The 25461-nt window shown below is 36.9% G+C and overlaps 1 protein-coding gene across 2 annotated transcripts in view; it reads right to left on the bottom strand.

Moving 5' to 3' along the window:
• VPS41 (vacuolar protein sorting 41 homolog (S. cerevisiae)) overlaps positions 1–24400 on the bottom strand; it is an 83861-nt gene extending 59461 nt beyond the window's left edge. Inside the window, exons 1-3 of one of the 2 annotated variants that reach the window (XM_009074718.1) lie at positions 24295–24400; positions 21133–21210; positions 4531–4605 (exon numbers count right to left, since the gene is read on the bottom strand). In XM_009074718.1, coding sequence (XP_009072966.1) covers positions 4531–4605; positions 21133–21210; positions 24295–24312 — 171 coding nt within the window. In that variant the 5' untranslated portion in view covers positions 24313–24400. The remainder of the gene's footprint in view (positions 1–4530; positions 4606–21132; positions 21211–24294) is intronic. The other variant, XM_009074719.1, reaches the window with a different exon arrangement.
• Positions 24401–25461: the final 1061 nt, after the last annotated feature.

Here is a 25461-nt window from a genome sequence, read left to right as displayed (position 1 = left end):
GCAGGTCGGACTCAAAAGTTGCAAAAGATCTTCTAACCTTATTTCTTTCTCCCCATATCTATCATGATTTCTTCAGGGGGAAGAAATTAAAAAAGAATAATAACCAAAAAAATACAAAACCCTCTAGATAAAGACCTGCAAAACAAAGCCAGTAAATACCAGTAACAGGCCACAAAAAGTGAGACTTTATGGCTCTAAAAATATCATTACAGAGGACAAGAACCCCCCAAATTCCTGCCGACAGTGAAGAAGACAGTATAAAATTATTAAACTTCAGGTGAAGTACAAAAGAAACTAAGCCATCAGCATGGAACTAAGCTGTCCTCAGAGTGGCTCCATGTTCAGCAGTCTCAGTGAAGTTAAAAACATCCCAAACCACCTCATCTCCCTTTCAAGCTTGTCTCCTGGATACATCTCCTAAGCAGCATTATCAGCTCGGTCCATTACTCATTAGCAAATATACTGCCTCTAACAACACGCTTTAAAAATACTGCTGCATGCACTGTGTAGGGCTGAGCTGCTGCTCCAAAGGATTAGAAAAATCAATATTTGGAGACTGTGACATGTATCACAAAGCTGTGATTATGTAAGCCAACCAAAGGGTTGTATTTGAGTCTGGCCTGGCTGTAAGCCTAGAAAAACCTTTGGGCTGATGTCTAGAGGATTTTGCTTTCTGGGTTTTTGTTTTCAGCAGCTGGCACAGTCTACCCAATGCAACAGCCCACACAAAATAGGAACCAGGAAGGAAAAAATAAGACAGAGAGAAGAAATGAGGATTAAAAAAACAGAAAATACACAGTCAAAACACAACGCTGCAAATTCTGTGGAAGCAGAATCCTCAGAGATGACAAAACGGCCCTCTGGAATTAAAACTAATTAATCAAAATTAACAACAGTGCCTTCAACATTTTCATAATACTTCACTGAACATGGCAATATGATATTTCTTTAAGACTATGAAAACAAAATGGAGCGAGTTAACTCAAGAGGAAAAAACAACTCAGCATAAAGTACATGTTGCCATGTTTACTCTAGGGACATCATATAACAGTTTATTACTTCTTAATGTCTTTTATTCTTCAGAAAGTGATTCTTTTGATATTACAAACCTATATTGGATTTATCTATTTCTATTTTCCATGCCCACTCTGCTCATGATGCTCCTGGGTAGTTGGAAAAAGGATTTCACAATTCCACTAAATTTTGCTAGTCCTGTCTGATTTTAAATACTCAGAACCCACCACTCCAGTGCATCCAGATTTAGTGGTTTCTTTGCTTCTACATGTGGAAGAAGTAATGGCAGAAAAACAAAAACATTTTTTCTATAAGTCATATTTCTTACAAAATTATCAGTATAATATTTCATGTATGTTCTTAAAATCAATGTTGTTACAGGCATTCAGGATGATACTAGAACATGCAAGCACATGGGTTTTAAATATAATTTATATTTCTTTGTATACAAAAAGTTACAAGCCAGAGTAAGGGCGCAAAATTTACCAATTGGAAAGAGCTGCCCAGGCAGGTGGCGGAGTCACCAACCCTAAAGGTGCTTCAGGAAAGACTGGATGTGATACTCAGTGGCATGGTCTAGCTGACATAGTGGTGTTAGGTCATAGGCTGGACTCAATGATCTCAGAGGTCTTTTACAACCTTAATGATTGTGTGATTCTGTGAAATTACACTGCTCTTATGTAATGACATAAGAGAGCTTTAGCAAAATTGGGAGTCAGATCCAGGTTTTTCAAGACAGTACACAATTAACTACATATAAAACAGACACACAAAATCTAACCTAAAAAAATAAAAATCCACAATTCTGAAGCTGCAAGCCTTCTTCTTCTCTTTACTCCAGTACCAGCAGCTAGACTAGAGGACTGGTGTTTGTTTTAATTTCTGTTCCATTCCAGGCCAGTGGTGACCAGCGGCAGTTGAGTCCATTAGCAAGGAAGACTTTCAAAGAACCAAATACGCATGGCAGAAAAGCTGCTAGTGGCTCTCAAAGCACTTGCTGGACACATATGACAATGTACGACAATGTACGACAATGTACGACAATGTACGACAATGTACGACACTAGGTCTGGATGCTGACTGACAAGGAGGGGGTTAAAGAATTGCACTGGGCTGCTGTGCTCTCCTCCCAGTCAACATACCTAGACCAAATCTAGTTTGAGAGTCAGAAAAACCTGAAAAAAGTAGTAAAATAAAATACAGCAGAACAGATACGCGGAGGAGGTTCTCATCATAAGGCCTTCTCTCAAGAAGACAAATGGTTTTCATCTCTATCGTATTGGATCCACTTTGTAATGTGAAAAGGCACTCTGCCTCTTGCAAAAGAGGACATATCTTCATTAACTGGTAGAAAATACTTGCATCAATCCAGCTGGCTCAAAATTCACAGGCCTTTTTGTTATACCCCTTTTTAGCTCAGAACTGATTTAAGAAAATTAAGATGATAATGTTTCCTTTTTCTGTTGTTTTTTTTAAAAAAGGACTTAGCTATCTTTACTTATTTAACCAAGTTAATAGAAGACTTTGCAACTACTTGTACAAGTGTTTTAACTTCTTACAATATCAACACTCCCACGGTAGTAGGGAGAGAGCTGAAAGGAGTGTAAAGTTACACTTTTGTTTTGATCCAGAACCTAGAAATACTACATCATCTCACCAGAAATCTGTGATTTCCTTATAGAGTAGTGCAACATACAAGTATGTATTTTAACCAATTTTAGGGGTGGATTCTTTCACAGACACAAACCTTTCTGGGTCACATGGTAAGTCTAACTTCTAAAACATCTAGATCTTTCAGAGCTCCACATGTGGTTTTCCATGTAAAATATGGTGAAGCATCAATGTCCCTGGACTGTATGAATGCAAGTATGTTAAATAATGTACTTGTCATACTCCAGTCCTGTGTCAATAGCATCACCAGAATTAGCCCTGGCTTCAGGACCATAGTTTAGACTGCCTTGTATAGCATGTAACATCACACACTGGATCCACAATAGCTATTTCACTAAATGAAGACAGAGTCACCATTTAAATTATTGAAGTCTTCTCAAATACAGCCACACCAGAGAAGGGATTACAGATGTTTTAATATTTCTGAAATAAAATAATATATTTAATATTAATTTAATATGTGAAAAACCTGCATGGCTTGAAGTCTCACTGCAGCATAGGTATTTAGAGTCAGCAACCCAGAGTTACATCTGAGGAGCCCTTACAGCAACAGCATTTGCTTCCCGACATTGTAGGAAATGCCTAAACCAACAAAGATAGCTCAACGTTTTTATTACCTTGCACAATTACTGACCCTTGCCTTATCTTACTTAGATAATTAGGACACACTTGCTGTGTTTCTCACAGGCTGTAAAATTCTACAACCCACTTTGATAGGCACTAGTATCCCAATTACTGTGTCAAGATACTGACATCAAGATATCTCTGAGAAACAAAAGGCTTGGATACACAAACTGGCTGCCTGCCTATCGAAGAGAAAAACCACCTCTATGAAATGAAAGTGCACACAGTCTAAGGGGTTGTTTCCCCATTTTGCCTACTGCAAAATCCAATTTTATTTTTAATGTAAAGAACAACTACTAATGGGGATGAAACCATTAGGATTACCAACATTTCTCCTCTCCCCAAGTCTGCTCTGTAAGAAATGTTCTCCTCAGTAAGTCAGATGGATATTGAGAACTGAATTAAATAATTTTTAATGCACTGCATTTGTATATGAGCATTATATTAAAAAAGAAGCTTAAATACACCCTGTGCATTAGAATTTTATCATTGCAAACCAACATTAGAAAAGACTGCCATTGACTAAAAAAACAAAAAAAGACATTCTTATAAGTGGAAAAATCAATCACCAAAACCACTAAATGTCACAGCTCAACATTCCAGAGAAGTACTGATAATTGTTAGTTATACACTGCACAAATGATATATGTCCTCAGTCAAGGAAGTAGGTGCCAGTTTTTTAGGAAACTGTACATATATTGATTTTACATTTATTTAATGTGGTTCTTGTAAGACACTTTATTCTTCTGATAAACTATGATTGCTTATCAAAAGATTCTATAATTCAAGAGAAACATTCATAAAGTGTGTGAAAATGAAAACCACCAGCCCACAGAAATCATGCCCACAAAATCCAATTTTGTGGATTTATAGCAGAAAGGCATTAAACTACTGTCTTGCAGGAACAGCAGAGTAGTCACTGAAGTATAACTGGCACAGCAGTAATGATTAAGGTGACATGTCCTCCTGCCACAGCTGTTAATCAGCTTAATACCAGTTACATTATTGACATTCTTGTAATGACTTTTCCTACGGCGCATTTGTGCAAAATATATTTGACTTTAATTTTGAGTATACAAAGGTGAGCTCAGTTCTCAAAATGTATGGCCAAAATAGTGGTGCTAAATGCAGGAATTTACTCCACAGGTATCACAATTATCTCAAGTGTAATACTGAGGACTACCTGCTACTTCATTTAATGTATAAACGGATTTGTTGTACCTTGCCATCTTCTGAGCAAACACCCATGTGTTCTCCACTTTCATCCAGGCTGATCTGATTTATCTTCACTGGGCTCTAGAGAAAAAAAAAAAAGAAAAAAGACTTTTAAAGTTACATCACCAGTGGCATGCTTTAACATTCCTCACAGTTCACGAGATTTACACGTTAATGGTTGAGTCATGTTTAGTTGCACGAATCAAAAAACCCACACCGAATAGGTGTATAGGCATGATAAAGCCAAAAGACAACTTTGTTTCCAGCCTTTTGTGTAACACAGAAATTCTGACTTTCTTTTTGCAGTTATGTTCCTAAGGGCTCTGGAGCACCCATGAAGTGCCAGGCTCCCAAGCTTTAAGCATCTGTGCCTGCACACCACAATTATTAAATCCCACTATCAAAACTTGGGATAAAATATGCTGACCACACAGGCATCAAGGCAACTGAAAATTCTTCTGGTTTGGCCTGCTGGCTATAATGGTAATTATTTCTTCCCTCAAATCCCTTCTCTTGCTTTCATTTTTGCCTCCAATACTGTTTTCAGAAGTAAGTATTAGAAGGTATTGAAGTGCAACAGAGGTGTACTCATTCTTAGACAAATACTGAGAAAAGCCTGAAAACTGCTCCAATTTAATAAAATTTTCCTTTCTCTATCGAGATGTACTTTTGGTTCTAATCTACGGGGTAGACAGCATCTGTTACTGTTTACTTAGCTTAAACAGCTATTCTTACCTTAAGTACTGAGGACTAACTTTTAACATCATTTGTGTCGATGCATAACCTGATGCATACAAAACCCCATCCAATTATATTCAAGTACCAAGAACCTTCTTATGTACCATGATCCTGATTTTACCCTCTGTAACAAAAATCATTTCAAGCATCCCTGAAGGATCTTCATACAAGTAAGTCTCTCCTACACTTTTAAGAACAACTTTTCTTACTCGCATAAAATTTTGAATGTGTTGAACCATAAATCAGATCATTTCTGTGGTTCTGAGCATGATAAAACAAATCCATTATATGTTTGTGTTAAGATAAAGTATCACTTGAAGAGCACTGTAGTTGTGGGATCACATTAGATGTTACACAATTGTGTCTAAAATATCACAGGTCCTTATATACACTGGTAGATGGAATTACATTAGAAGTACATAACTAAAAGTTGTATAAAAACACACTGTCCAGATGGACTATCTACAGGAGATAAACTGAGGTGTTCTCATACCCTTTGGAAAGTTTTTCCCCACAATCTTTCTTTCCCCATAATCTTACACACACAACATTCCAACTCAGAAGGAAGCTTTCCTCTCTTCCATCTTCAAAATAATACATGCCCAAATCACATTTTATTTTCTAGGAGCTTCTTTCTAATCAAGGTTGAACAACTGAGCCCTGCACTGCAACAGCTGCATGATGGGTTGGGAAAATGATGCTGCCCTTTAGCTTTCATGCTTCCTCGCATGCAGAAGACACCAGTCTTAGTCTCACTTTGTGTCATCACTCCAGCACCTACATCTGCCATCAGGGTGACATTACAGCAATAGCAGATCTAGCAGCACTACTGTATGATGGGCCTTCTTGGAGGTACTATTGTAACAAAATCCAAGACAAAAAGACGCAGAATACACCAGAAGAGCTGACAGCTCAATCCTACAGTCCATACTATTCCTATTTTGCTGCCAAATGGCTTTGATAAAGTTTGACTACAAAAAAATGAAGTGCAGAAAGTAGGCATGGTGGACTGTCTAAGTTATATCTTCACATAAAAGTTGAAGATGAGGAACAGGATGATGGAATTGATCCACCATGCCGTGGTTTGAAAGCCATGTGGCAACACTTTGGAGATTAAATGTGTGATTGCACTCAGGTAAACCTCCTTCTATTCATGTAGGAAGTTCTCAGTGGGGAAAAATGTGATTCCACAGTATTTGCATTTTTTCCCACATTCAAAATGGTCTACAATACTTCACAACTGTTTGCTGAATAGAAATTTGATAATACAGTATTTTGTAACAGGGTATACGACTGGCAATTTGTTATAAGTCTTCTGCATGACCAACACCTCTAACAGTTGCTTTTAACTTTTCCTATTATTTTCCTTTCTCCTATTATTTTTTTCCCTTTTGTCTGTACCATACAAACATTACAATCAATGAAAACTAAGTCCAACTAAAAGCAGACCTGCTTGTTTACACAAACCTGTAGCTAAGTTCCAACAAGAGATGCTATTCTAGATGATGCACACAAGGCAAAGCAGAGTAGTTTCTTTTTCAGCACTCAAGTCAAACTGGTACATTGGCTATTAGCCTGTTCACTGACTTTACGAGTCAGAAGTTAATGTGGAGCTCAGAAAGTGATGATAGACCATGAACAGTCAAGGATGAATATTACATGCATTTTAAAATAAAGTTCCAGGAAGAACTGCTAGTGCCAGGATCTTCTTGTTCAGAGTCGATTAACAATCAGGCCTACCATTTCCAGAGCTATGTCCAACTGAAAAGCTGTTTAAGATTTGCTTAAGATCTCAGACTATCCAGGAAATCAGAAATAAAAGACCACAAATACAATCAGCATGAGTCATCTAAACCAAAGTGTTTCTTCTAGAATCAATTCCAACTCATCTCTTCATTTCAATAATTTGTTTAAATATACTTCTGTGACAGTCAGCAAAGGTACTTACTATTTCAAATTTAATTGTAGTTATACCTTGCCAAAACCCCACGGATAATTTTGATATTTCACAAAGGAGGAGCACAGATAATATTTTGGGTTTCCCTCCCTCATCCTGATTTTTTTTTAATATTATTACATGTTATCAACTGTGGCATGGTTACAACTGTCTTCCCCTTGTGGGGTTTTTTTTAAGCTTATTCCAGCTAAAAGAGTTTATTTGCCTGGAAAAAGAAAATAAGTTTTGGGGTTTACAGTACAGAAAATAAATGCCCCTTCTGGAAGATCCATCTTTGCAGGTCAACAAAAGATGAAGAGTCACTCAAAGTTAGAGAGGACACAGGTTGCCACTAACTCATCACAATTTGAAGGACTGATCATTTGATACAGTTGGAACCAGGATATGCACTGGGGTTTAGTCAGTTGACTGTTTTAAAGGTATTTTAAATGGGTGGGGATAAAAAACCTGTCAAATGTACAAAACTCTAAAAATTAGGAACATACAATCCATGTAGATATTACTCAGTTAATAGGTGATCTAATCTTAAACCCCATGTCGTAAAACCACAGGTGGCTGCAAATAAAATGCTGAGGAAACTACTAATAATTATTTAATTGGCACTATATTGGTTAATCTTTTTTTAACTTAATCAGGACCCCTAGCTAGGCCAATCAAGTAAAAACATACAACTTCTTTGTGATCAGAACAGTATTTCCAGTATTGTATAAACAATAATAATACACATTCTATTTCTCGAGCAACATAATTCAAATCTTGCAATAAGGAGGATCCTGATAGTCATGAAAGGAAATACATTTAACCTAGGAACAGCTGCAGAATTTTATACACTGGAAGTACTGACAAAGAAGGAAGAAATGCCTTCAGCTGATTTTCCATTAGCTGCAGTTTTGTTTCTGATGGAGACATGTTTGGAATTCTGGACAACATAAGTAAGTTTGACTGTTCAAAATCAATAATGTCAAACTGACACTATAGAACAAAAAAAAATGTTACTTTAATGGACGAAAGAGAAGTTTAGGGAGCAGGAGAGAAAGCTAGCAGACACATTGCACATAAAGTCCTAAATGCAGGCTTCTGCAAAATTCTAAATTTAAAGGAAAGGAAAACCAAGTATCTAGAAACAAATGTACCTCATGTGATAATCAATTACCTAATGTAAAATGCTTGAAATAAATGCTCTTAGTATGGATTATGTCAGCTCTTCAATTAGGAGTAAATTCATGACCACTCAGAAAGCTTCTTTTAATTGTGTTCTTTGTGGCAACTCCTTCTCCCCTGACACTCATCATCAACCCACCTTATACAATCAGTCCCCCAATGGTGAACCTGAGAAATCAATCTGCTAATGTATAATTTGTAAAGCTCCCCTGACTAACAAATGGATAATTGATTCTTTCACAAATGCTGCATCCCAATGGATATGAAGTGGATGAACATGAAACATAAGACTGGATTTCACTCCAATTCTGTGAGCAATGCAATATTTACAAGCTAGGAATCTAAACGTTTTAATAGTTGCCTGAGACTTCATGCCTTTTAGCCATGGTTAGCAGGCAAGCAACACACACATTAAGAGTGTGAAAAGGAAAGCAGTGTTCAATCATACTTACAGCAAAGCTCATTTTACTTCAAGAGGTTCCATCACTAATACAACCCTCTTAAGTAGCCTATCTTAAAAAGAATTTCCAGAAACTTTTCCTAAATTAACCCAAACATTGTTATTCATCTATTTATACACACATGCACACACATACATACCCAAAGAAGAAAAACACCCATAGGTCTTTTCTGCTACCGTCTGGATCTCCATAACGACTACGTAGCTACACTCCATGCTAAGGCAAATTTTAAGTAAACAGTTGAATCGTAATTAAAAAAATTGTCTCCTACGAGTGTCTATTTTTCATTTATTCATGTTTCAGCTGCATGATATTCATATAAACAAGCATATAAAGCTCCAATGTACAGCAATATGACCAATCAACCCACTGCTTTACATGTTAGCCTACTGGATTAAGGACTACCATGTCTATGTATTATTTCCACCATGGTAGAGGTATCCAAGTGCAAAATACTGATTTGTAAACAGAAGCTGCCTCACTTACTGTCACAACTAAGCTAAGATCCTCTCAAAATACAAGCCTTGCTCTAGGTAGGATGAAGAACTTGCTTTGAATAGAAATCCAAATCTTCAGCTTTTAGATCCATACCTTAGATATTTGATATGCATCAACACCAATGCATTATGAAAAAGAGACAACGACTAGGCAAGTACTGAATATTCTCTTTCTCCAAGGATGCCTTTCCAAGCCAAAATGGATACCATCAGCCCACCTAGAAGAAAGACTAACTTACCCAACTTATCAAAAAAAGAGTTGTGCTTTTCAGGGCCTTTTCATTTTGGGAAATGATAGGAGATGACAGCAAATAAACTGGATAGTAAGAGAGTCAACTGTTACCAAAAAAAAATAAAAAAGAAAGAAAGGAAGGTGTGCAACAGCCAAGCACAAGTGTATTAAGCTAGGCACAAGTGTATTACATGTTGTTCGCCGCATTTGTTTTGAGTTCAAAACTGATACCCATAGAGATCTTGCACTGAGGAACTATCTTGAAAAAAAAATTGAATCCATGCACTCTTCTTGCCCCATATGCTGCAGTGCTGTACTGACTTACATATATCTTGCAAAACCAAATTCTGATGCTGTATCATGATTTACCCATAAAACGGTAAAAGTACACACATACTTATGTGTATACACAGTTGAGAAACATTACACAGCAACACAAAGATTTAAACTGAAAGGCAGTTTTAAAAGTTACAGAAAATGTTGCTCACTACTGCCTGCAACAGAAGCAGTACACTCTGAATTTACAGCACTTAAATTTTCATTGGATGAAAATTTACTAATATCCACACCAAAGAGGTTTAGTTCAACAATACTAGCAGAGAAATTCTGATAAGTCAGGATTCCTGCTCCATTGCATTTCCTATAACACTCTTGAATCTGTCATTCTCCAAATGAAAAATGGGAGATTATATTGGTTAGAAGAAAAGGGAGGGGGGAAAGCTGGAGAGAGTGACAAGGTCTGGGACACAGAACAAAAACAACATTAACTTTTATTTTGTCTGCGGAAGGCAGACCTTGCCTACAAAAAACAAAGATCTCAAGAGCTTGTCTAAAACTAAGGGAATATGAGGACAAGAAATCTCTTATATATAGTTTAAGACAGTGAGAAAGACCAAAAAGCCTACAGTGATTTCAGTATTTTCCACATCAGTGAATCCCTTAATCTTGTTTGTCAACTGCAGGGACTAAGAAAAAAAGGAAAAAAGCATTCAAGATAAAAAAAAATTAACAAGGGATCTCCCTAAATCTGTAGTAGTTGCTCATCAGAATGCTTGCCTAGGAAAGATGGAACTATTACTGAAAACAAATCTATACTGAAAGCCTACACTGCTTCCTAGCAGAGTTTAACTGCTAGCTAATTCCTGATGGATCCAAAGTAGAATCTCTTTTCTATTAAAACACTGGTGTGTAATGAGATATTCTCCTGGGAGCTCTGTGCCAAAGTAAACAAACTACTCCCATTTCCTCCTCTCTCCAGATCCCATTTGCCATCCACTGTATAACTGTAGGACTTCAACAATGGTATCTCCTAAACCTGCCTCTAATTCTTTGCTGCTGAGTGTTAAAGCCACCTGAGAATATGAAGCAAAATCACACAGCCATGAGGAGGGTTGAAGTACAGGTGGTAGGGGCTGAGGAAGGTCTGCAGGTGATGACACCTTCCCTGGAAGACCCTACACAGCATGGGGAGAAGACTATTCCAGGTAATGTGGAGGTTCACCTCACCAGCTTCTCTAACTGCTTTCTTTTCAGAACAGTTTGCCAGGCACAATGAACTTGTGAGAATTCAACACTTAGCATAAACTTTCCACACAGGCTACTGAATTATAAATTGGGTTTTGAAGAACAATCCAAAAAGACATATCTGAGGATGAAACTTTATGGGGAATTTTCACAGCTTGTTTCTAACAGAATACCACCACCACTGTCATTAATGTATTTAACAGGATTTTGTAGAATTCCATCTTCAAAGTGCAAAGTATGACATTTTACTCCATTTCTTGATAAGCCACATCAGAGACATGCCTGATGAAAAAGGCCAACCAGGTCATACAGTGCAAAATCTTGTCAGGACAGGTTTTCTTTTTAGAGGTTAATTTATTGGTGTGCCAAGCAAACAATTCTTAAAGAAGCAAGAACAGGCTCTTGACTGTTCTTCTCAGGGGCCATTCCTTGTCATGTCAACATCATTTCCAGGAAGGTTTTCACAACAACCACAACGATCTTTCCGCTCCCTGGCCTAACACAAGACAGAGGACATCACCACATGGAGGCTTAGCATTCCTGTTTCTCCATGCTTTCCATACATAGCTATTAATTTCTTCATAGTTATGTAGTTCTCTTTTTTTTTCTATAAGCTCTTGCAATGAAAAACTGCACTGAGTACTTTTCCCAGTTATTTTAGCCTGTCAACCATTCCACTACAGAGATGATCCAAACCCAATGGCTACAGAAATCAGTGAAAAACTCTCTCACTAATGGAATCAGACAGATGCAGAAATATTTTAGGGGAATGAATTCCCTTTCCTGTTTGAAAATGACGTAAGTAGTCACATTCCCGGCATAGTCAAATATTACACTGGGTGATCAATGCTGAAGTTCAGCCAATAGCTGCAGCTAAAGTGTCATTTTCCATCTAAACATTCAGTTATCAACACTAATAAAGATTAGCATAAGCCAGAACTATATGCAATCATAAACAATTTCTGAAAGCATTGTATTTCCTCTGGACACCAACTCTGGAACTTCCTTTATTTGCAATTATAACATCTGGGAAGGTCTCACAAACCCACCACAGATACTAAACAACAGTCAACATTGGGTGTCCAATTCTTGACAGGATCCTAAAAATATATGCAAAACAAAAAGATGGAGGGAGAGGGAAAGTACTCACACAAGGAGAAACTCTCTATCATGAAGTGCATTGTAAGCTACTGTAACCAGTGTATTGTATGCCATATCCCACTGTGACAGTAAGATAGGGAAAGCTAAATGATGAAGATGAATTGATCCTGTGCAAGTTCCTCAACACATTTACATACAAAGAGGCTCTATTTCAACACCACTGAAGTGTAGACTTGATTGCATATCATAAACTTTATTTAAAGTAGACCAAAGAAGCAAACAGATTAATTCACTCCTCCATCTTTACATTACTCACATTTCACAGCTTCTATCCATAAAACTGCCAAGAACTCCAGCAAATAGACTCCAATTAGCAGCCAGTTTAGGGTTACAGTGGTGAACCTTCCAACACCATAATACCAATATCTGACATTTCTTATACTTTTATTTCTCTGTGTTACAGGACACTGTCTGAAACTAACTTCCTCAGTAGCACCACAGTGGAAATAGCCAGCTTGACAGTAGTGACTTTTCTCAGAAGCCACTCAGAGGGCATTAACACCTGAGACTGGTCAAATATAGACTGCCCATGTTTACCATTCCACCAGGACTGCAATAAACAAGTGCCATACACTCTGTCATGTCTTTTAAAACAAATAAGTCTCATCCTTCAGAAAGGGATCTTTATTAGATTTATGAAGTTCATTATCAATAATATCTTCCCCCATGGGAAAAAATACTTAGTTTTGCCTTCATGTTTTGTTCATCGTATTATGCCCCTGTTATGTCATTATGTATTTTTAATAGTGCTGTATTTTTGTTGCAAATGGAAACAAAGGGCTGTAGCTCTGTCATTAATGTCAACTTGTATAAAAAACATCATCCTCCAGAACTCAGTCTTTCTAACTAGGAAAACATTTTCTAATGCAAACAATATTTTATTAATGCCAGAACTCTGAATAATTCTGACAGGCAAACTGCTATTATTCTGCATATGCACATAAGTGCCCATGTTCCCTATAGACAAAAATGCCACCCAGGTATAATAACCCATTTGAAAGGAAAACAATCCTAGGAATCAGCATTATACTAGCTTCATAGAAATCAGACATTTACAAATCCTGCCTACGCTTTTAAAGGTTGTTAGGGTTTAGAAAACACACATCTGAGTTATCAGACTTCTACGAAAATACCTAATCAGTGCTACCTGAAACTGGCTGTTTCAGTGCTGCCAACAAAAACTCTAGAGCAACTTGGCACAGTGTTCCAGCTATATACCAGCAAAGAGCATATGGGGGCTTTGAGACAGATGTGACACAATATGCTTCCAAGATGACTGAATAAAAGGAAGCAGTGAATCACTGAACACGTCTCACATCAGTCAAAATCACCTGGTCAAACCAGAAAGTTCCCAGTAGGACAGAGACATCCTTGATGATGAAAATCTGTGGTTCTCAAATACCAACAAGTAGTAAAAGACAGAACAACCTAGCAGCATCTAGTCTTTCCTGCCAAGGACTAAGTCTCTGGAAGGCACAGAAAAGTATGTTCCTTATTTAACGGTTGCTTGAAATTTGTTGGTGGTCTTTTGAGACTTTAGGAGCCAATTACAATCTAATCTTTTACTTAAGTCAGAGATTAAAAAATATTATTGCGCATGGTTGTTTAATATATGTTTGAAATTATAAACTATGTTTCTGTGTTTTTCTTAACAGCAAATAAACTTTATTGCCTAATACTGTTGTCAAATTAGCGTGCATAGGGCAATTTTTTAGAGAAATGGTCAGTAATCACTGCAAACACAAATTACATTTTCTGAAGAGTCACAAGATTTAGTATGTATGTAAACAGCAAATGTTTCTGAACTTGAATGGTGAAAGAGTTAGAAGGAAAAAATTAATATATCTCAATAATATCACAAATAATTTTGTTCAAAAATATTTGAAAGTGCCATATGTAAATCCATTTAGCAGGATTACAGTAAGGTCCTCTACTTGATCTTGTAGAAAAATAAAAGTCAGTGAGGTCTGGTAAAGAAAAGAAAACCACATTGGAAAATTTTCTCTTTCACTGATCAACAATGCTGTATTAAATACTACAGTACTAATGTCCTTCATGTTTAGCATTCTTATGAAATATTTTCCTCCCTTGAATTTTTAATACTTCAATTTTTTTTGAGAAAACATGCAGAATCTGATAGCACCCTACCAAGTCAAAAGAAAGTGTACAATTTGCTTTGTCTAGATGCTTGTGGCAAAACAGTATTGAGTAACAGCCCTTTACCCCATTAAAAGGTGACATTAACAAAATCTTACTGAAATCAGTAACACTAAAGAGGGCTGCTAAGGTAACTCAAATGTAATAGAGTTGGTCATGAAATGCAACTGACAGACAACAAGATACCCACTCTGTAGAAAACTGGTTGATACTGCAGAACAAAAAAAGGAAACTTCTTCCTACACTTCTGGAAAATAAAAGAGGAAAACAATATGCATTTGGAGAGTAATGAAGTTGTAGGAGGATGGGGCTGGTATCTTTCTCAAAAGAAGGTAATATAAGCAGTATCATTGCTAGTGAAGAGTTCAAAAGAGAAGGTAGAAACAATTGCCATCCCAGAAACAGCTGATGAAGTACATACTTTATACTTCAACTGACATACATTAAATCTCCAGCATACATGTTTGCTACTGCACAAGTTTGATTTGTCTGAGCTAACAGTATTCAAGAAAAAAATCGGCTGGACCACACAAGACATTCTTTACTTGATTTCAAGCAACATTTCTAGTAATAAAAAATGCCTTCTACATCCATCTGATCTCTTTGGTTAACTAAAAATTTAAGCAGTACTCCATTCAAAGGAATGTTAGATACAGCGGGTACAAATATGATGTGCAAAACATGCACAAGAGGTTGTTTTTTTCTTGTTTCAGTTTTGTCAGACAAGAAAATTTTCTAAAGCTATGGAGTAACAGCCATGATGCCACAATTGGTGCCCGTGTAAACAAGCTACCTCAGCTTCTCATACACTGACAGAGACACAGGTACACCATGACTCCTGCCAAGGAAGGTTCCTAATCTTCAATAGCTCCACAGTTCCCATTGGAAACACTCCAGGTCACAAACAACCTAATAAGCACAGTACCAGAACAAACATCATAAGACATACTTTCCAAGCCTTTATAACATCCAAACAGCCAGACTCAAAAGGCCATTTGAGTTATTCCCACAACTACTGTAAAACCCTTTGGATTTTCAAATCACCTGCAGTAAAAATGAAAAGACAGGTAGACAGAAGCAGAAGTGCTATTAAATTGGGTGTAGACATTTAAGTCTTAAGAGCAAAATCCCCAAAGATGACAGTTTTATCTGGTTTTACCATTTGAAAAAGCTAGGGGGTAGCTTAAAGCATTTAAGACATAGGAATCCACCACCCATTTGGGTGGAAGGCCCCATGGAGGGGAAGGAAACATGCCCCTTGCAAAGACACTCACTCCTATCAAACCCTTAATTTTTAGTTTGGTTTCTGGAACCTATATTTATAGTAAGTTGCTTGGTTTTGTGCAAAACACAGGATTTCACCTTCAAATTTAACAGGTGTGGTGACACCCTGCAAATATGAACACACAGCTACCTAGATCTTTAATTTCTGTTGCTTCACGTCATTTCCCCACTAAGTTTTCTTTCATAGTCTGACAGTGACAACTAAAATGATGTAGTTAAAAGTAATAAACAGGGAATTTTAAGTAGCCTGTCACAGTAAGTGACATTTATATCATCTTAGTCTTAAACTCTTATGCAAAGTTCCATCCAAAGTAACTTCTTCATTATACAATCAAACACTAAAAGTTGTCTTCCCCACTGAAAGATGCTGCATTATCTCTTGCTGCAGTTAGTGGGCTCTGCATCATTTCCAGCAACAGCATTTTGTGCTTAACAACAGCTATTTCTTCGTTAGAAATATATTTTTCTCTTTAACAAACTCTTGCCAATGGATGTCAAATCAACTGAAACCTTCAACATTTTGTTTACAACTTGCTGAGTTATCAGCAAAGCCAACAGGCCACAGACTGACCTTAAAGCAAGCTTGCTCCAGAGGATGGAGAGTGCTGTAACTTTAATACACTCAAGGGCAACAACACCACCACAGAAGGAACTCCCTTTCAATTTTTCAAGGTAGCAGAGATTACCTAGTGATTTTGGATTTCTACCACTCCAATTGAACAAAACCATAAATAGTTAGTGCTTTACACTATGAGACAAGTAGGGAAAAAAAAAAGAGATCAGGAAAGAAATACATGGTAAAAGGAAATGCTGTGAGATTTCATTCTTTCTGAAATTCCAGTAGTCTTGAACAGCTCACAAATGTTACATGCTAAAAGGACTTCAATTTCTTTGCACTAAAAGAAGCTTTAAAACACTATTTACATTGTTTTCTAGACTCATGCACCACTTCTGAAACACCTTCAATGCATTAAACATTTAAATCCTCCCTACTTGTAATATAGGCAATGTTTCCCCTTCTCACACTGGCACCAGCCAAGACTTCTTACCATTTTTGCTTTAAGCTTGATGTTTATTAGAAGACCAGAATGGGGACAGGTTTTCTTGCCCTTTGAAAGGTTTTTGATTTGTTACTTAACTAAACATGTTTGTACAGCTTGCTCCATATCTACAAGTCCTTAATCCACAAGATGTCAGTTGAGGCAATAATTATATTAATAAATTGTAGACAGTCTAAGAAGAAAAGAAAGATGGAGAGACACTTGGAATTAACATGCTGTGAATCAGTCCTGCATCATCCTTTGTCAGTGGCATTAGCAGGCTTTTTTTTCCCCTCTTCTTGTTGCCTTTTAGCAATAATTTTCAGTGCGTTTGACACATTTCATCTCACTCAATGCACTGAACCCTAATACAAGAGAACACCAGTTTGTCAAACATACGTTATTTGAGGATGTGTACCAGTTAATCTTAGGCAGCTGACATTGTCAAAACAGCCACACTGGCAAGAGCTACAAACATGCTAGACAAGGAAGAGAGAGGGATCGCAAGAGTGCAAGTATAGCTGCTGAGATACCCAGCACCACCCAAGGCCAAAGCCCACAAATTCCTGTCTCAATTCTCCCCAAACCACAAGTTGCTCACAACAGTTTCCAAGCACAGATTTCCACTGTTGCTGACAAAAGGAGTGGCAAACCTGAAAAGACTAGTGCCACCAGGCACAGGATCCAACATCAGATATTTGAAGAGCTGGATGAGAGCAAGACTTGCTTCTGAAAATACTTTTTAGTTGCTTAGTTTCACAGAAGCCTCTGTGAATATCTATGGGTCAAAGTAGAGCAGATGATTAAGTCTTTGGAGCACTAGGGCTGATATTAGCAAGGTGGGATACATACATCAATTTGCTGCTATGGACATTATGGAGTGCAGCCCTAAAAGGGTTTTTTTAAACAATAAATAAACAAAAATACGTGCTGCAATAGCAGGACATCTAGGGATGCCAGGCTTTAAATTTTAGTGTTTCTTACAGGTGTTTTTGGCTCAAATTAAAATGTTAAATGCATTCACTCTTCAACAGGAGTGCCATCATTCAAAACTTGGCCATTTTGGAGATGATGCAACCTACTGGTGAGTTTTCTCCCTCAGTTTGCTGCAAATCCTCCAAGATCAGTATTTACATTTGTTTTACAATTTGGATCAAATGCAGATGTGAATCAATATGGAAAATAAAGGATTTATTACAAAAGCAAAATTCTTGTTTCTTCAATTTCCAAGTTCATTTATATTTTTGAAAAAGGTTACTTGAAATTAGGAAAGAAAAATAGAAATTAAGACTATGATAGCAATAATGGTATTTTCTACATATATTCAAAATGAACTTGCCATTAAAGTGAATATTTTAAAAAAGGTTAAAATAAAACCCTCTCACTCCATTATGGTCTATTTCATATACTAAAGTTTTTCAGATCTAGTGACTTTAAAAAAGTTTTGCATGTATGGTTTGGTTTTGCTAATTACAATTTTAACAGATGTACAGGAAAGGAATGAAGTTCCTTATTCCCCAGTTTTGCTTTAAAAAAATACAACCCAAATCCCTGAAAAGTACAGATAAGGACTCAAATGCTGAACAATTCCCTGAATTACACAACTGATTTCTTCCAGACAAAGGGCTTCACGTTCTTATCCTTACTATTAATTTCCACCATTTCACAAGACAGAAAACAGTTGCTGAAAATATCCTTTCAAAAAGAAAAATGTGCAAAAGACACTCCCCAGGTACACTGCTTACTGCAAACAACTGAAATTTTTCAGTGGTAATATTGCTTTTTTTTTTACTCAGAACATATTTTATACACTACTAATTTCCAATAATCAGTAACAACAGATACTTCTCCTATTAACAACTTCAAGGTAAAATCACATCTGCCATTCCACCAATGAAAAAGGTTCTTAGAAGGAATTTGTTCATTTTGGAGCAGAGAAAACAAAGAACCAGAGAAAACACTCTTTGCCCCAGCACATTTACAGAGAATGCTTTGTCCCTACAGGACTTCAGGAAGTAATTCACTTTCTCCTCAAGAAAGGGTTAGGTTTTATTTGGATTTACAACATGGCAGTACTCTAATACAAATTCCCCAGGAGGAGAGACAATAAACAGGCATTGGTAGGAGAGAACAGAAGGAAGACCCCACTGAACACTTTGATAGTGATGCCTCTAGTCTGCAGTCCAACGTCTTGAAAAGTTCAGGTTAGAAGGAAAATACTCTGACTCAGCATATATAAAAAAATACTCTGACTCAGCAAAATACTCAGCAGCCAGTTCAGAATAAACTATCTACAGTTTCAACAGCCAACAGCATTAATTCAGAAAACTTCTCAGTTTAATCTGCCATGTATGTAACAGCGGCTTGTTTCTCACGTAGGCAGCCTGTTCTGTTCTATAACACTTAGGAGTTCCTTGAAAAACTTTTCTTTTAAAGACAAGTGATCCTAGAGAAAAGACATTCAAATTAGGAAAAAAAAGAAAAAAGAAAAAAGAAGCACTGTTTCCAGCTAATCCATGATATACCCTGTTGCACTGGAGACACATATATTACAAAAAGAGACAGAACCGTTATGAATACAATACAAAAAGCCACTACTTTTTCCTATTTTCTATTTCAAAAATCAGTTTGTACTCAAATAATAGTTTGAAAAGAAATCACTGTCATCTTTGGAAGGAGACACAGCACAAAAAATCTTCATCCTGAAGCAGGCTAAGTTTGGAAAAGGGATAAGCAAGAAAGCACCTTGGAGCAGAAAGTACACTATATAGTGCTACCTTAATTTCATCAAATGAAACCACCCTCCCAGCAGACACTGGTAGGACATTTTATTAAGGAAAAGCAAAGCAAAGAATAGGAGATTTGAAGGGTTTAAAGAGGATGCAGGGATTTTGTTTCATAGTTTTAGCAGACAGTAGGTTCCCTTGTTCCTTCGTCTACACTAAGGCAGTGCCCTAAGTCTTTATCAAAGGAGGAGGATTCCATCTTTTGGAACCAGTGTGAGAGAAGTGAGAAAACAAGGCATTGGTGATGCACTTAAGAAAAAAAAAATAAAAAAATAGAAGGTAGTTCTACAAATTATCTTTCCCAAGCACCCTACAGAGAGTGGAACAAACACAAGTCTAAGACATTTAATGCTGGACTCAATAGAAAATCTCCACTTCATTTGAGTGAGTCTCTGAGTCAGTCTTCACTGCAGCAATGGAAGAGAAGTCAGGTTCACTTTAATTTGACCTGTCCCAAACAGAGTTTCTACTTTGCAGGGAAACTGTATCTTTATAAAGTAGCTTGCATGTAAAGTAATCAGAACTGTAAGGGTAAAACCAAAAGCTTTTGCTCTTTTGAAATGCAGTTTGCATCTCATCTGCAGGGCTGATGAACACGCAAAATTAAAAGACATAGAAGAACATAATTAGCTTGACTTTCGTTAATAGCCAGTAAAGTCATTGTCAGTCTGACCAGTATTAAACCTAAAATTTCCTCCAGAAGCTGTGCCTAGGAGTCTAGGCTTTGGCTGCGAGTTCCCTCCTACATTGCACAATTCATAATTTGTTTGTATTTTTGAAAAATCTAAACTTTTCACTCCTCCCGTGCAGTTAACTGTGTCAGCTTTAGAACAAACATTCTCTGTGCAAACATGTCAACATCTTGTGATGGTTTCTCTGACAATTGCTTACACTGCTATGAAAAACCAATGTTTGGCTACTAGATTTTGTGACTACGTCAGGAGAAATAGAAACAGCTAATTCTCCTCCTCCCACTTCCGAAGGAAGATAGGAAATTTGAAAATAATCAACAAATATCCACAGTTAAAAGGAACATTTAATACTCTAGAACAGAGCTTCAAATTTAGCATTTCATTCATCTTCTAGTACCAGGAACCACACTAAGGAAAAAGTCTGCTGCTTCTCCTTCAGTCAATACAATCCCTTAAAAATCCAAGCTTCAAAACATTTACATAAAATATTAGTGTTATATATTTGCAATAAATAAGCTGAACCAGCAAGGTAATCAATCAATTTTCAATTACTTGTGGCAACTAGATAAGATGATAGTGCAGGCACTAATAACTGACAACAGTCACCTAATGAACCGGCTCATGCCTTATCGAAGTCATGAGCTCCTGGGTTACATAATTAATAATAGCCATTTACAATCATAAATATGTATTTCCTCTTCTGCTTCATGAAAAAGTTTATCATATGTAAATTGAGATGTGCTCATCACAAAACCATCCAGCATAACTTCTTTTTGCAAGGACTATACACTGCTTCTCATGTTATGAAATGCATTAGTGTAATTTCAGGTGTAACAAGAGTGTTGACTTACTTATTTCTTAGAACATTGCAGCATTTTTACATCCGAATAAATGGGTTCTGAATAATGCCATACTTACAACATCAAACTTCTGTGTGATGTTCCCCTGGACATCAAGTAAATAAACTTTGCCATAATGTGTTCCAAGTGCCAAAAACTGTAAAAGAAAAGAGACTGATTACATAAACACAAAGGTGCCACAACCAATGCTACAGCAATGCTAAATGAACTCCAGGATGTTTAGCAGATTAACGATTAGCAACACTACAGAAAAAAAAAAGCCCACCATCTTCTATAAAGAAAGGTTATTTTAACTGCACCTAGAGAATAAAACAGGGCTTCAAGCCCATATTACTGTGATAGTGCAAGTTAGCTGTCAGAATGAGTCATGAGGACCCTCATCTGCTGACAACTAATGGTGTGTCTGCAGTCTGTACACACTGGCTGATGGACTGTGGCAGCAAATTAAAAATGCAGCGTGAAAGCAAGGACCAACAGATATGTGAAATAGTTCCTAGATCCTTTCTGCAGCTTTATTTCAATCATAATGGTTACCTGTGAGCTTTATTTTTTATTTCTCCTTCATTATTAGCATATTAACATTCAAACATAGCAAAGGGCCACCAGTAAGCCACTGGTAAAATACAGCTGAGTTATGGAAGGTCTCTGACAGTGCATTTAAGCACACAGACAACCTCTGGGTTTGCTTTTCTTCACATTGTAACACTCCTACATTGGATGCTTTCAGGATAAATACATTTTTCCCCAGAAATCGCAAGAGCTTCATTCTAAAAAAGAGTAGCAAAATAAAGAACTGTCCACACTAATGCAAGCTATCACAAACTTATTTTGATACAAACAAGAAGAGAATTGATTCTGAGAGATCTGCTGTTAATTGAACCTTGTGAACTATACATAAACAGAAAAGGAAGAACTTCGGTACTACTTGATTTATGACAGAGGTTTCTTTTATTCTCTCCCCTCACCCCCGCTTCAGCATTACTCAAATAGTCTAGGCTCCTCAATTCTCTGTATTTCACTGCATGTGAGCATGCTTCATTGCAACCTATAATGAAATGCTCAAATTTACAGGCACTGCTAAGCGTGTCAGTCAGGCAGCACAATCTTTAAAAAATAACCTTACAGAAAGTCAAGGTTTAAAAGGATTTATCAAAATGGAATTGCTTAAAATGAAATTTCAGTTCAGGCACTTAAAATATGAAGCTACATTAAAAGGAGTCAAGAAAGGGAAAGAAGGGGTTCATTAGAAATTCATTCCCTGCAATGCCTTTCACTCCTGCAAGGTTGCCTTTTTTCAGGAAGAAAAAAGTCCCCCGGGTAAAAAAATCAATACTGGTTAATAAAACATCAGGTGTGCAGACATAACTAGGTATGACTATTCCACTGCACAGGCCTGCTTGAATGCACCAGGTGCCATGACGATTAGTCATCCAGTGCAGACAGCAAGCCTGGTGAAAATATGATGCTTTAGCAGTGAAAAGAAAAAAAAAATAATTCTGGGGGGAAATTAGTCTGAACACAGAAGCCAGATTTCAGGATTCCCAGCAAAGTTTAACTGCTTTAATCAGACACGTATTTTACGTATTACTGCATAATTTTGCTAATGATGACACTTTAGTGGGGCTTTTCCTGCTCTTGCAGGGAAAAACATACCCTAAACCCCAGCCAGAATGAAACAAACACTCTTGCAAAGCCTATAACCCAGCTTCATTTTTAAGCTCTCTGTTGTAAGAGACCTATTCCTAAAAGACTGCAGTACCTGCCTTCTAACAATATTGATTCTTCTCATAAATACTGCATCTAGTTTGCTGGAAAACTGAAAGTGCTGGGATACTTCAACAGTTTTCCTGTATTGTCATGCTTTGTGACACTACAGTAAAAACTGTATCTGTGCACATCCTTACAGAAAAACCCTGTTTGACTCTCAGCTTTCAAAATTTACCTGAGGCTCAAGAATAAAAGGTAACACAAACAGGCCACAGAGAAGGAGGAAATGCTTGCCAATTTTCCAAATATCTGTGTAATGTTAAGTTGTCAAAAACATTTTAAAAAGACTTATTGTTTTCATTCACACAGTTAAAATACAAGCTTCATCTTAAGAGCCTCTTGAGCCATGGCAACAGTCCTCTGAGGAAAAGAAACACAGCACAAGTCAATCTAGAAATATAGCCAAATAATAAAGATAGATCCCTCAACAATAACTGTTAAGGAGATATTACTGGCTGTGAAAAATTATACATTCAGAAAACAGCTGTTACGTTTTACATACTAATAGCTGACAAATCATTAACTCATACTTCCAGATGCTCTTCAGCATGCCTCCATATTTTAAAATAATTTCCAATATTTATGAAAGAGAGGAAAACTCAGAAAATACAAAAGCAGTTGTTTGAATCACTAAATAAGCATCTGAAGTTTCATCCTTTTGACAGAAAAGGAGTAATTCTTTGTTAACTTTCTTTACTTTGCATTGTCTATCATTTCCCCCCTATCATTCTCTTGCCCAGAAGTATTAGAGGAGGAGTATAGTAGTAGTATTAGAGCCTGTGCATCTCCTCTCCCTGTTTTTAACATATTGAATTGGGGAGGGGGAAGAGAGAAGGGTTAGTATGACACCCCCCCAAAAAAACCTCAAATAAAAGATACAGTAATTACTTTTTTCTACACCGTATTAACATAAACTCAGCTGTCCTCCACAGCTGATTATAAGCTAAGTTCCTAGTATTACCAGCTCTGTCTTCAGTGATTCAGACTGTGCAAATAAGTACAGTATATACCAACTTCCTTACTCAATAAAGGAAAGTTAGGACTGTATTCCTGTTCTAGTTCATAATACTGTCCATAATTAAAACTGAGTGAGCATTTTTCCAGCAGTTTATGTAAACATCTCATCTAACAAATTACTGCATCTAGAACTCTCACCTTATTTTCTCACTGAGAAAATGTGTTTCTCACTGAAAAAATGTTTGAAACAAACAAGAAGGGAATTGATTCTGAGAGATGTGCTGTTAATTGAACCACGTGTACTACTCACTTTCTAAGAAAATGTGGATCATTCAATACAGGTTTATGGCGAATTTTGTTTATGTTAGTGTTGTCTTGCACTGCAACTCTAGATTTGGCATCAATTCTGCACAGAAATATACTGATGCACTACAAGCACAGCTAAATATATAAAACCAAGTGGAAGTTTTATCTCAGCTCCAAAGTCAAATAATACCTTTTCATGCACTGTCATGCAGCTGGCTGCATCCTTCTGAAGAATTTCAGTCACTCCATTAGAGAGCCGCTCATACTTCAGCTTAGGTTCTTCTTCACTCTCATCCTCCTAAATTTTTAAGAGTGTAAGGAAAAGGAAGCAAGAGAAAAAACGTTTAGAAGTTTATTTTAAATAAAAACAAATTAAAAGATACCCCAAACTATCACACAGCAACAGGCGAAGATGGATCACTGCTATCTCCTCACAACAGCCATTACAATCAAAAGCCACACTTCCACATTTTTATCATTGGAGGGGGTTTGGGTTGTGCTTTTTTGTTATAGGTTTCTCTTTTTACTCCAAAGTTCTGGGTGCAAATAAAGACGGTATAGCAGCATATCAATTCAGCTGTAAGAGGCACTTAGTTGGTATCTAAAAAGCAGGAAAAAATGCACATGTGTACTTTGTTACATAAAGTTAGTAATTTTCAATTTAGAAGAAAAATACAAAAAGGATGGATATGAAAATGAATGACGAAAAATAAAGTGTGCCACTGTAGCCACAATGAACTGAAAGCTAAAGCATGCAGGTTACAAGAAACTTCACGACCTTTACAAGATGCTGCACCTCTGTAGGAAGGATAGAGGCAAAATGCTGTGAACAAAAATAAAAAGAATCCACTAGGAATAAGTTAATTGTATAAAACCCACCAATGGGTTTATGCTAAAAAAAAATACTATAAATATGTTGTTGCAAAACTGTGTGGGGAAAAGGATCTGGATTCAGCCTATTCCTATGATTCACCTTTATCATCTGCATGTTAGGATCTTTTTCTGGTAAATACTGAAGTTTTCCTCTCTTTGCCTTTTTAAGCATGTTAGGTATTATCAGCCAATTACTACTTAGATGCAAAGAAAGACGATGGTTCAAGGGGCACAGAGGGAAAAGAAAGGAGACCAAGCTAAAAAAAACCACAAGCAGCAAATGTATTGGCCAAAGAACACCCAATATGTTCATCTCCTAGGAAAAGAAAAACCAAGGTACAAAATTGCTCTCTGGTCATTTGCATCTATCTATAACAGATGGTCTACTGAAGTACAGTGCCAGGGTGAGATTGCATAGGCTTCAGTAAGTCTCATTTAATACTACATACCCATAGACATACATAAAACCCATATATATATATAT

Source organism: Acanthisitta chloris, unplaced genomic scaffold, assembly GCF_000695815.1.
Source record: "Acanthisitta chloris isolate BGI_N310 unplaced genomic scaffold, ASM69581v1 scaffold2745, whole genome shotgun sequence".
In the NCBI taxonomy this organism is placed as follows: domain Eukaryota; kingdom Metazoa; phylum Chordata; class Aves; order Passeriformes; family Acanthisittidae; genus Acanthisitta; species Acanthisitta chloris.
The sequence above is the reverse complement of the archived record's forward strand: the minus strand, read 5'-3'. Positions and strand labels throughout refer to the sequence as shown.